A 12,353-nucleotide genomic window follows, 5' to 3' on the forward strand; every position below is an offset into this window, starting at 1 on the left:
GTATGATGAGTAAACTTTGATATTCTTCCTCTTCAGTTTTTTATCAGTTCTCATACACGCTTCCTTCTTCTTTTCAAGTCGGGCCAGTAGTCCAGGTTGAAGTGCACCCTCTGGAATCGGATGTCTCATTGTTTCCATGCATGCTGCAGAAATCGTACAATTATGGATCTCGGTGGTGCTGTCGGCTCATTCAGTTTTAACACAAAAGCCCTGTGTTCTCTCTCCAATTTGATATCCAATTGTTCTTGCAGGTGTTGTACATTAAAATATGGAAGATGCCACTTATGATTAATAACATGTCATTTTTCTCTGCACCCTCTTTTATCCCAAACAACCTAATATTGCTGCACCAAAGTCTGTTTTCCAAATCGTCACATTTAGCCGTTAGACTAGTGTTGCTCTTTCTAAACGTATACTTCTGTCTTCTGTGGCACTCTTTCTATCTCTGCTTATGATTCTTCTTTATTTCAACAGTGGAAGTTTCCATCCTGCTGAGTGACAATTTAGTGTCCCGGAAAGAGACATTGTTCCCCCGTCAGAGTTTCCTCACCTCAGATAGTATCTCCGATTCACCATTTTATTAACTGTTAGTCATAGATGGCACCATTGCTGCTAGTGTCTTCTGAGTCCAACTCATTGTTGTAAAAACTTTTCCATGCAATCCAGTGTTCATTTGTTGACTATGTGTCTCTGTTTTAGGCTATTTTCGGGTCTGGTGGTGCCGGGTATTCAAAGTGTCTGCCTCGGTCACGGCAAAGTCAGAAGTCTACTTGTCAGATATTTTTAAGAATTAAATCTATTTAGCATTTTTTTTACCAGCAGCATTTGTTTTTATTTAATTTTATCAGGCCTGTAGCTTTAATGGGTTGCCCCTACAGTAACCTGCCCGCTGTGGGTAATCTGATGTGGACAATGTTTGGTCTTTCTACTTTTAATGTCTCACGCGAGTAGGTCAACATGAGGACAAGTTTGTTTCTTTTTAATTTGATATTTGTTTCACTTAATATTTGTATCTTTCTCGCTAGTTACTTTTTAACATTTAATATTGTTGGTTTTGAGGCTGGGCTCTTGGCCTAGAGTGGAGACAAGAATTTGCATCGCTCTTCCTCTGTGCACTGGCTCACAGTGAGTTTTACAATCCAGTTTCTTTCATTGTTCACAAATTGTCTCATGGATTTGGTCTTTGGCTCTGGTGTTTGCTGATCTTCTGTTGAAATATGGCCTAGATCTTTTTTCTGAACCAATAAGTCATACAAACAGTGAAGCATGGTCCTGAACTCTGGAATAATCTCCCTCTGGATCTGAGGACAGCAACTACATCCACTGAGGCTTTTAAGTGCCTACTCAAGACTCACCGTTTTGCCCTTGCCTTCACCTAAAGCCTCTTAATACTGTCCTAATACTTTACAAAACTGCTGCTCCATCCTTTGTCCTGTTATACTTGGCTGTGATTAGCACTAAAACCTTGTTTGAGTATTTAACTTTGTTATCTTTACCAATTCTTAAAAATATATCAATTTCTTTGCTTCATGTATTGAAAGTGTTTTTCTTTTTTTTATTATTATAACAAACAAATGAAATGTCCCAAAAACCACATCCACGTACTGGCTATTATTTTTATTTTGAAAAACCACATTACGTTATAAACCCACATGTTCAAGTGTTATTATATTATTATTATAGTAGCAGTTGTAATATTGCTAGTGATGAGATCAAGAACCTGCTCTTCACTCCCATATTTTATGTAATTTTGTGAGTTTTTCTTATTCAGATTCTAATTCATTATTTTGGAAACAATTAAAATAGGCACTATAATAACACAAAATATAGTATCAGTAATTTGTATTATTAGCAGTAGTTTTTTCTGACTGACTGGTATCATTTTTTAATGTTTTATGATATTGTTATAAAGTTTTAGATAGATTTACATATTATTATTGTTTATTTTCAGTTTTGTTTTTTGGCCTTACATTGTTTTTAATCCTTTTCTAAAACACCTTTGCATGAAAAGTACTATACAAAAATACAAAATGATAATATACAGGAATCAGCAGTACATATCAAAATCAGTTAATTTACAGTCCAGCCTAAAAAAACACAAAACACCTCCACATTTCTACACCCTAACCCTTATTTTTGGAATAATAAACTATAGAAAAGCTCTGATCTGACAGGATAATCTAAAATCTGAATTATGACTCATTAGAAATCCCTTTAACTCCTTTTAATCCCTGAATATGACTCAAACTCAAACGGTGACTGTTCTTGAACCTCATGCTTCGGGCCACGATGCCTATTTTATATATTATTTATCATTTTATTCATCATCTATTTATGTTGCTGTTCTGTTTTATATGCACTCCTGCTACAAAATAACTGCTATCAAAGTGATATCACATACATTGAATAATTAAAAGATAGTTTTATTGTGATTGTGGGGTAATTCAGAGGTTTTTATGATAAAGACATATATGAATGTTTTATTTAAGACATTTGTTCTTGTTATATTATCCACTCTTGCTTGTCACAGTTTCTCAAGAGTAAACTTTAACTTTAACTGTTAATCCAAGCTGATATTTTCTTTCTCATGCCGTTTAATCCCTGTATTAGTGTATATGTTCAGTATAGTTTTTTTTTGTTTTTTTTTTATTCTTACTTTCCCGTTCTTTTGTCTTTGTGCAACACGAATCCCCACAATTCCTTCCCTTCACTTTCACAGACGGACAAGCATGCATTCTCTTGAATCTGAAGCTTATGCAGATATTTTTGGCTGCCTTGGACTGTATCGGGGAGGGAGGGGGGGCTTGGGGGGGTGGGGGGGTGGAGGGGTGGGGGGTGGGGGGGGGGGTGATGTGACAAAACCAGCCATTGTACAAAATGCTTTAATGGGCTTGGAGGGGGAAAAAAAGATTCATTTTAGTTATAATTACGTCTTTTTGACTAATCCAAGACAGTTTCTCATCATAGTGAGAGTTTTTAACAAAGCAGGGTTAGAAGCTTAAATGGATAAAGACAGTGGATCCACTCTTTAGACTGTGTTGGACAGCTGCACTTAGAAGCATAAGAATTGATATAACCTTGTCTCTTGGTGGCAGCAAATCAGTTAGTAATGAAATGAAGTGGAAACTAATTAGTTACAGCCTGTTCAACTTGTATCTCAGCATTCTTTGGTGACTATTCTGGCTTTTTTGTTGTCAAGCACTCTCAAATTTAATGGCAGTGCTTTTCAACACCTCCACAAAACATCCAGTCCCTCTCCTCTGCAAAGTATAAAAGTGGTTCCTGCAAAAACAAAATTTCCAAATCCAATTCATAATACAAAACACAAAGTGCAATAACTTTTAAATGGGTCGCTTCATTTTGTCACAGGAATGTGTTAAAATTAGGGAAGAAGCTGACATTAGACTCTGCATGGCTCCCGTGGGGGAAATAATAGAAATGAAGAATGTAGAACACCTGAAATATCACACGGTTGTATTAATCATAAAGGAGCTGTGCACACAAAGGGGACCTTAAAGAGGACGTATCATGCAACATTTCACGGTCTATATTTATACTAGTGGAATATCTTTGCATGATTTACAGCTTTTTAAAAAAAACTCCCTTTTAATTTCTTACAGTGGCTCTTTATTCAGTCCCTTAATTCAGCTTTAAGGCTCAAATCTGCTGACTGAAACTTCCTCTGTCTCTGGAAGCTATGTAAACAAACTATTGTAGCAGGATTTCACTTACCAAAATACAACTTCTCAAATACATCCGTACATATTTAAGATGAAATTTGATCAGAAATACGTGAGTGGACGACATGAAAACCACTTTAGCAACAACCTTAGCGACAATGGCTACCAATGGATGACCCTTTGTGGCAATCTGATGTCATCATGGGGAAGAAGCAGGCAGGGAGTTTCGGTCCTCTGAAATGAGGCCAACGCAGAAGTAACTTAGAACTACATTCTATCAAAAGGCCACCAGGGGGCGACCGTTTTGGTGTCAAAAGGACTTCCGTCTCTATACAAGTCAATGGAGAATTCACCAACTTCTCACTTGATTTCTAACCTCAGTAAACGTTTTCAAAATGTGTTTATGGTCTCAGTCGCTAGTTTAAAGCCTTCTTCAATGCAGTATGATGTTCATTTGTGAAATTTTGGCCTCCCTGATTTTATATTTGACGATAAAGCAGGGTATGCATTAGGGCGTGGCTACGTCCTGATTGACAGGTTGATAGCCCAATGTCCTCGAGATTCAGCCCTCGCAACCATAGCAACCTCCCCGCTCCGCCCATGGCCCCGCCTCATGCCCATATAAGTAGAATCTGGGTTTTTATTTTTCCCAGCATGCACCTGCAATTTTCAAGATGGCGCTGCCCAGATTCGAAACTATTGGCTTCGGCGCAGCAGTCCACACGGATGTTACATCCATTTCTTTTATACAGTCTATGGGAGGAAGTAGAAGTAACTTTGCAACTGGAGCGTTAAGAGCATTTTTGACATGACAAGAACATTTTGACTTTAAGACGACAACTTTGACCATGCTTATTAAATGACATCTGACATCAAAAAGTATGTTGGTTTCCCTTTAAGATGCCACCAGACTTTAAGATTATTGTTCCCGCCTCACACACATAACAACTAGATTTCTGTTTGATACATTACAAGAGGGAACTTTTATTCTAATATGTGTCTCTTTTTATATTCCTTGTAGTTTATTGCTGCTATTCCATCTCTATTAAATTGTCCTTGTGATCCTTTTTTATTATTATCTTCATATTTTATCTCTAATTCATTACATGTTTAATAACTTCTGTGTTCAACTTGCCGTTGCTCTTTTTGTGGAGACACTCCCTGTTCATTTGGATGAGACAGTGGACGGAGGAAAAAAGATTGTAAATTGTGCAGAGAGTGCTGGAAGAGAGTGTGGCTGAGATTTGAGATGTGGCTCTGACCTCAAACCTCATCAACTGGATTATAAAATAATTATCACTGCACCATTTTTAACTTTTTGGCCGTTTTAAATCGCTGTTTCAGCTACTATGTGACATAAATATCAAATACACTCAAAAAGGAACTGTACAAGATTTTACACATCAGCGTGTGTTTCACCCTCCTGTTGTCCTCAGGTCAAGGAAGGGAGGAAGGAAGGAAAAGAGGAAGGAAGTAAGGAGAGACGGAAGGAAGGAAGGCAGGAAGGAAGGAAGGAAGGAAGGAGAGACAGAAGGAAGGAAAGGAGTAAGGAGGGAGGGAGGGAGGAAAGAAGGAAGGAAGAAAGGAAGGAAGGAAGGAAGGAAGGAAGGAAGGAAAGGAGGAAGGAGGAAGGAAAGAAAGAAGGAAGGAAGGAAGGATGGAAGGAAGAAAGGGAGGAAGGAAGGAAGGAAGGAAGGAAAAGAGGAAGGAAGGAAGGAGAGACAGAAGGAAGGAAAGGAGTAAGGAGGGAGGGAGGGAGGAAGGAAGGAAGGAAAGGAGTAAGGACAAAAAGAGGAAGGAAGAAAGGGAAGGAAGGGAGGAAAGGAGTAAGGACAAAAAGAGGAAGGAAGAAAGGAAAGAAGGAAGGAAAGAAGGAAGGAAAGGAGTAAGGACGAAAAGAGGAAGGAAGAAAGGAAAGAAGGAAGGAAAGGAGGGGGTTAGGACGGAGGGAGGGAGGAAAGGAGTAAGGACAAAAAGAGGAAGGAAGAAAGGAAAGAAGGAAGGAAAGGAGGGGGTTAGGGAGGGAGGGAGGAAAGGAGGAAAGGAGGAAGGAAGGAAATCTGATAAACTGACTCAAGTGATGCCACTGTTGAGGCTGAATCTGGAAGTATTTTTTAAATCAAAACAATGAGCAACAGATTCAAAAGGCAAATTATATAACTTACACACTCATCAATGATTATATCTCTCACTTATTAACACCACATGACCCAAACTGAAATGTCAAAAGAGTCATGAAAGCTACATCAAACTTCTAATCTGCCTCTTCACTGTGTTTGACTTTTTCAAAGACTCATTTGAAATTTCTTTTTGTGCCATCAAGTGTTTACTTAATGATGCACTCGTGAAAGAAAAAAAGCCCAAACTCTGAAAACCTTGAGAGCGGTTTTGCGTCCTTAAGATGACAACATCTTAACAACCTGCAGCCTTCAAGCTCAAAGTGAATAAAAGTTGCTTTGATGAAAATGGAGAATTAGCACATCTTCTTAAATTGATGAATGAAAAGAGTCTGTAAGGTCAAATAGTTAGTCTGAAATAAAGAATACAAAAAACCCTTCAGCTAATGAAAGGACAAACATCTTCCTCTGTCTCCTTTAACCTCATCGGTGAAAAACATCAAATATTTAATAATAATTCATAATAGATGAATGCTAAAAAATTCATCTTAAAGTTTAAGTAGACATGCTCAATTTCTTATCCATAGCTCCTCGAAGGAATGTAGCATTCAGTAAGTCTAAATATCAAGTGAATCTTCCTGCACACTCAACCTTTTCAACTTCAGTTTTTTGCCTGTTGACCTTTTTGCTGGTGCTGTCATCTGATGGGCAGAGGTTTCTAGTATTTTGGGGCGATGCTTGAATAGAGATTATGTTAATCCTGAAGGTGAAACGAACCTCGCAGTGTTAAATTACTGGCTAGCTCAGACTGAATTATAGCCTGTCTCTCTCTCTCTCTGTCTCTCTCTCTCTCTCTCACTCTCTCTCTCACTCTCTCTCACTCACTCTCTCTCTTTCTCTCTCTCACACTCTCACTCTCTCGCTCTCTCTCACTCACTCTCTCACACTCTCACTCTCTCGCTCTCTCTCTCTCACTCTCTCTCTCTCACTCTCTCTCTCTTTCTCTCTCACACTCTCACTCTCTCTCTCTCACTCTCTCTCTCTGTGTGTGTGTGTCTCTCTCTCACGCTCTCTCTCACTCTCTCACTCACTCTCTCTCTTTCTCTCTCTCACACTCTCACTCTCTCTCTCACTCTCTCTCTCTCACTCTCTCTGTCTCTCTCTTTCTCTCTCTCACACTCTCTCTCTCATTCTCTCTCTCTGTGTGTGTCTCTCTCACTCTCTCTCTCACTCTCTCTCTCTCTCGTTCTCTCTCACTCTCTCTCTCTCTCTCTCACTCACTCTCTCTCCCTCTCTTTCTCTCTCTCTCTCTCCCTCTCTGTCACTCTCTCTCCTCTCTCTCTCTGTCACTCCCCCCTTCTCTCTCTCTCCCTCTCTCGCTCACTCTCTCTCTCTCTCCCCCACTCTGTCTCTCTCTCTCACTCTCTCTCTCTCTCACTCTGTCTCTCTCTTTCGCTCTCTCTCCCTCTCTCTCTCTCACTCTGTCTCTCTCTTTCGCTCTCTCTCCCTCTCTCTCTCTCTCTCTCTCTCTCTCTCTCACACTCGCTCTCTCTCTCACACTCGCTCTCTCTCTCTCTCTCACACTCTTTCTGTCTCTTTCTCTCTCTCTCTCCTTCTCTCTCTCAAGTGGCTGCTGACTGTCCTGTGGGGGTTTTAGACTTTCAATTACCAAGAAACACACTTGCTTTTATCACCTAAATTTGCTTAATTGTGTTTACTGTATGTCCCTTGGTAGTGTTTGCGTTACCTTCAGAGTGTTGCAGTGTCCTAAATAGATACACATCATCGACTGCAGATCCACGTTTGATAAAAAATCACCCATACAAAGATTGTCGTTGGTGATCTTGTGATGAAATAAACCTCGATAACTCTTTTACATTATCTGAATGAAAACGTGAATTAAACATGAATCTGATTAATTATACAAGATAAATCTTTCATCGTCGTGCTGAGGATCATCTGAAACCACCTGAGAGGGACAAAACTCTAAAGGACCACAATGTTACATTTGAGGCGCTGCACTTAGAGCAGGGGTGTCACACTCATTTTAGTTCAAGGGCCACATGCAGCCTGATGTTAATGGTCCATGGGCCAGATCAGTAAAACCATTGCCTAATAAGCTATAAATAATATATAATATATATAACATATAATATAACTTTACTATGATTAACTATTCCCAACACAGACGGGCAGCCTGAGATGTCTTTAAAAAATGACGCAATTTCAATAAAATGATTTATTATGTTTTACTGATCATCATAGAAAAAGCTTCTTCATAAAGAGAAGTCGTCCCAAACATTCAAACCTTTTTCTTTTGGTTTTAGAGCCGACTTAGTCAATTCATCATTTCATTTTTCAAGTAAAAATATCAAATAATTTGATTCTAGCTTTAAAAAAAATCTCATATGCTGCTTGTACTTAGACGTTTATGTTATAGTAAAGTGAACATTTTTATGTTTGAGACTTTTTATCTAATTACACAAGCAATTTATGCGATCACAGTCTGCATTTTTCACTATTTTGTGGCAGTTTACAGACTAAACAGTAAATCAGTTTAGTCTCAATGGGGATTTCTTGGTTAAATGTTAAATAAATAAATTCCTGATGTGATTTTTGAATATACTGAATATATACAGATTATATATTATTGCTGGCCCACAGTTACATGTCCTACACACACACACACACACACACACACACACACACACACACACACACACACACACACACAAGATAACGTTACTGCCCGTCAACCTACACTCATCACCATGACACCATATCTTCACTCCTCACACACTCAAGCCCGACTCTTTGTTGTCCATTAGTGTTTGTCTGCAGTGTCTCTGCTATTTAAAAAAAAAAAAATATTTCAATGTTTTATGTTTACTGTATTGTTGGGTTTATATTTTATTACTGAAAGGAACAAACAAGGGTCTTGGAAGAAAAGCGTTTTCATGATCAATTAATCTTCAATTTAATATTTATATAAAATGTGGAAAAATTGTGAAAAAATGTTGATATTCCTGACTTTTTAGAGCTCACAGTGAAGTCTTTTCTTTATCTGAACAACAGGTTTTAGACTGTTAGTTGGAAGAAAATCCACAAATCCATTTATCACATTTTAGAAGAATATTTGGCATTTGTTCTTGCTTGAAAACAAACAGAAATGATTATTATATTATCATAATAGTTGTCAATTAATTTTCCATCAATCGACTGATCAATTATCCAACTTATCGTCTGCTTGGCTCTGAGAAGACGGATGATTGATTGATAGCTGAGTCACCAGAGACAATGTAAACACATATTTACAGAGCAGTGATATTGAATAATCTGCACTACACAAACATTTAGCATCTAAACTGGCTGATGTTCAGGTTTGCAGCTGTTTCAAAATGCCACAGCTTCCATTTCGCTATCTAACTTGCAAAACCTGTTCAGTTGCTCGATTGGCAATCTGAAATACCTCCAAACACACCATATGTCCATGTTTGTAGATAAGAAAACATCAGCCAGACAGCGTATGTGGCTCTATATCTGTATTGTGTCTGATATAAAACAGACTTATGGAAATGCAGCCCTAACCAGATTTAAATTAGTTTTCCAAAAAAAATAAATAAACAAATGAGGCCTGACCTGAAAGGGACCTGAGAACAGTGTAGGGCAGTCGGAAATACACCCGAGGATAATTAGACTGGATCCAAAATGTGGTCAACCCCAAACAGACCCAAACAAAGAGAGAACACCAACATTGGCAGCTGAAGTGATGATCCTCCAATTAACAAGCTGCTTCAGCCGACCGGAGCAGCAATAAATACCTGAGACAACCTTTAGGGAACAGAAAAACAACACTATTCTCATGGAGCTTCTCATAAATATAAAATATAAAATCTTTAATTTCTTTTTAGGAACAGTTTTTTAAAAGAGTGGGACCCTAAAAAGAAACTGAGGTCCCCAATGTAGCATTTATGAGTAGTATATAAACAGAGGAACATGCTATCGACTGAAATAACAATAACTTAAGATATCGGTTTTTAATATAAGTTTTAAAAGCTGTATGCATTTTTAAATATATGTTTTAAATTATATGTAAGCTGCATACTTTTTCTTTTTTCTTCTTTTCCTGTTACTAAAATCCTAACTAGTCACTGGAGTTGGAAACTAATAATAAGTATAATCCCTGTATGCAGAACATCAAGGGTTAAATTTGTTTGTAGTGAGTAGAAGTAGTACTATGTTAACTTGCATTGTCCCTATTAAATACACTGAATAAAATCATTTAAAATGAATTAGTCAATGTTTTATAACACACTATAATATATTTAACAGCGGATATTTTACATGTGTATTAATAACTTCTCCAATAAAGATATAATTTATATTAATGGCTTAATTAAAGGTTTAATTAATTAAAGCATACTGCCATTCATTGTATGTTTATTCAGCAGCCTCCAGTTATAGAGACAGAGTGCAACAACTCTGTAAGCCACGCCCACAATAGCAGCCATAATATACATCCAAGGGGTGAAATGCTAACAAAATGAACATAGCTAATTAAAAACATCAGATTTCAGTATGTCAAAGGATTATTTTAGCACCATTTGTCTACTCCATATTATCATCTATCTCAGTGTCCTTACCTTGCTGGCTTACAAACATAATACAGCAGAGATGACTGGTTTATCTATATCCACTGTAACACAAGTTGCATACTGTCAAAATAAATGCTTTAGCTTAACTTACAGAAATATAGTTTGCCTAATTACCTCATCCTTCCTGCTTATATTTCATATCTTACTGCCTGTATCGACTTTTATCTTCTTAAAGGCTCTGTTTTTTTTTTGGTCCAGCAGCTTATAAAAACTGAGTTCAGGGATTTTTTTTTTACCCTGTTGGTATTACATCCCACCCAACAGCAGCTTTTAGGCTTTTTTCCGAGATAAGGAGGCACCTTCACGCAATGCAAAGTCAATGTAGAGCAATGCATTGTTTTCTCCCTCTAGGGTGGGCAGGACTTAATTGCACTCTGTCTCTGAGGAGTTCTAGTTGTTGACAGATATGTTAATAAACACTTATATCTATATTAAAACATTAGTCAGGTGCCCGAGTGAGCAATGAAACATGTTTTGCTTGCTGTAAGCATTTCTCCTGGTCACACTGGGCATTAAAGGTGCAATATACAACATTCAGCCCCACTAGATGTAACATAATAGCACCAGCAGACCTAAACTAACGTGTGTGTGTGTGTGTGTGTGTGTTGCAAAATAAATGATATTGATTATAAACACTACAGATACAATATAAGTTGGAAGGTTTCCATCATTTTAAAGACTTGAGGTCTCTTTAGTCTGTTTAAGAGTTGACAGAAAATCTTTGGTCGTCGATCCACAACGCTGCTCCTAGATCACTGATTTGAAGAGTACATGATTGTTGTTGTTGCACAGTGTGAAGGAGCCTTTCGGGCATTCCAGACAGCAGTGTTTAAAGGTTATATTTGTGGTAGTTCCCCTTTTTTTTCTCCTACCATTTACATCCTGACACAAACACCATTTTTCACTGCTGGTTCACTACTGGTGCTGTTTTCAGAGCATCACGCTTTGAGCTCCTTTATTCTGGTACTTCATGCTGATTTATCTGCAGCAGTCCTACTTTGTGTTCACTTTTTTTTTTTTTTACACTTTTGTGTGTGTCTCATTAATTTGTATGCTCATGCTAATTTTTGTATACACAATTATGTAAACAGGATGTGCCCGGGGGGAAGATGAGTGGGGGGAGGAATGAAATTAATTATTTTTTTAAAAAAATCTATTGTTTCTGGTTTTGCTGGGAGCCGCTCGGTGTTTTTGTGCAGACTTACTGGTGGTGTTGTATCTGACACCGTAGAACATCTCAGGACAGGGTCGTGACACCATCTGTCCAGCGCCGCTCCTGGGCCAGCAGGTGCCAATGCCATCGATGGAGGTGTCACAGTAAAGTCCCGAGCCTGCAGTGCGGGGGGACAGAAATGTTAGCCACAGACACACATTCCAGTCTACATATAGCCACGCTGAAATTCTGACAATGCTCCATTGGTCTTTGCAATAAACTGTGGAGCTGAATAAGCTGTTTGTGTACACGGATTTTAATGATTACTCCTGTGCTGTGCAGCGATTCGTCTCCAGTGGTACAGCGCCAAGTCTATTTCCAGCATTGTTCTCGTCTTTGATGTTAGTCCTTATAATCTGAGTTCAAATCAAACTTGTTTCCTTGTGGGGTATTTCATAACAACGCTGCTTTGTAGTAGCTGCTGCAGGGAATCAGTTTCACACATCTGAGAACTGAGAAGGGTAACGTGTCCAACTCACCGCTCCATTGACCTGTGGCGTTGCTCAGGGTTTGGTTCCAGGAGGCGGCCAGGGACTGTACTGAAATCCACAGGGAGAGTCTCATCAATAACCGCACCTTAATCTTTGTTTGCACAGTTTAAAAGAGGCTGTGAAAATCTCATTAGATTCAGCTTAACAGCTACAAAGGGTGAGCATTAAAGGGCAACGGTAAACACTGGTGACAGACC

General features: G+C 38.4%; 2 protein-coding genes across 2 annotated transcripts in view; both read right to left on the reverse strand.

The window, feature by feature from the left end:
• Positions 1-12,353, reverse strand: part of LOC128380924 (corticotropin-releasing factor receptor 1-like) — a 69,522-nt gene that overhangs the window by 49,596 nt on the left and 7,573 nt on the right. Inside the window, exons 3-4 of the mRNA XM_053340815.1 lie at positions 12,145-12,204; positions 11,658-11,783 (exon numbers count right to left, since the gene is read on the reverse strand). Of these exons, the coding sequence (XP_053196790.1) occupies positions 11,658-11,783; positions 12,145-12,204 (186 nt within the window). The remainder of the gene's footprint in view (positions 1-11,657; positions 11,784-12,144; positions 12,205-12,353) is intronic.
• Positions 1-12,353, reverse strand: part of ptprea (protein tyrosine phosphatase receptor type Ea) — a 424,624-nt gene that overhangs the window by 18,522 nt on the left and 393,749 nt on the right. The gene's annotated exons all lie outside the window — the stretch shown is intronic.

Source organism: Scomber japonicus, chromosome 20, assembly GCF_027409825.1.
Source record: "Scomber japonicus isolate fScoJap1 chromosome 20, fScoJap1.pri, whole genome shotgun sequence".
Lineage (NCBI taxonomy): Eukaryota > Metazoa > Chordata > Actinopteri > Scombriformes > Scombridae > Scomber > Scomber japonicus.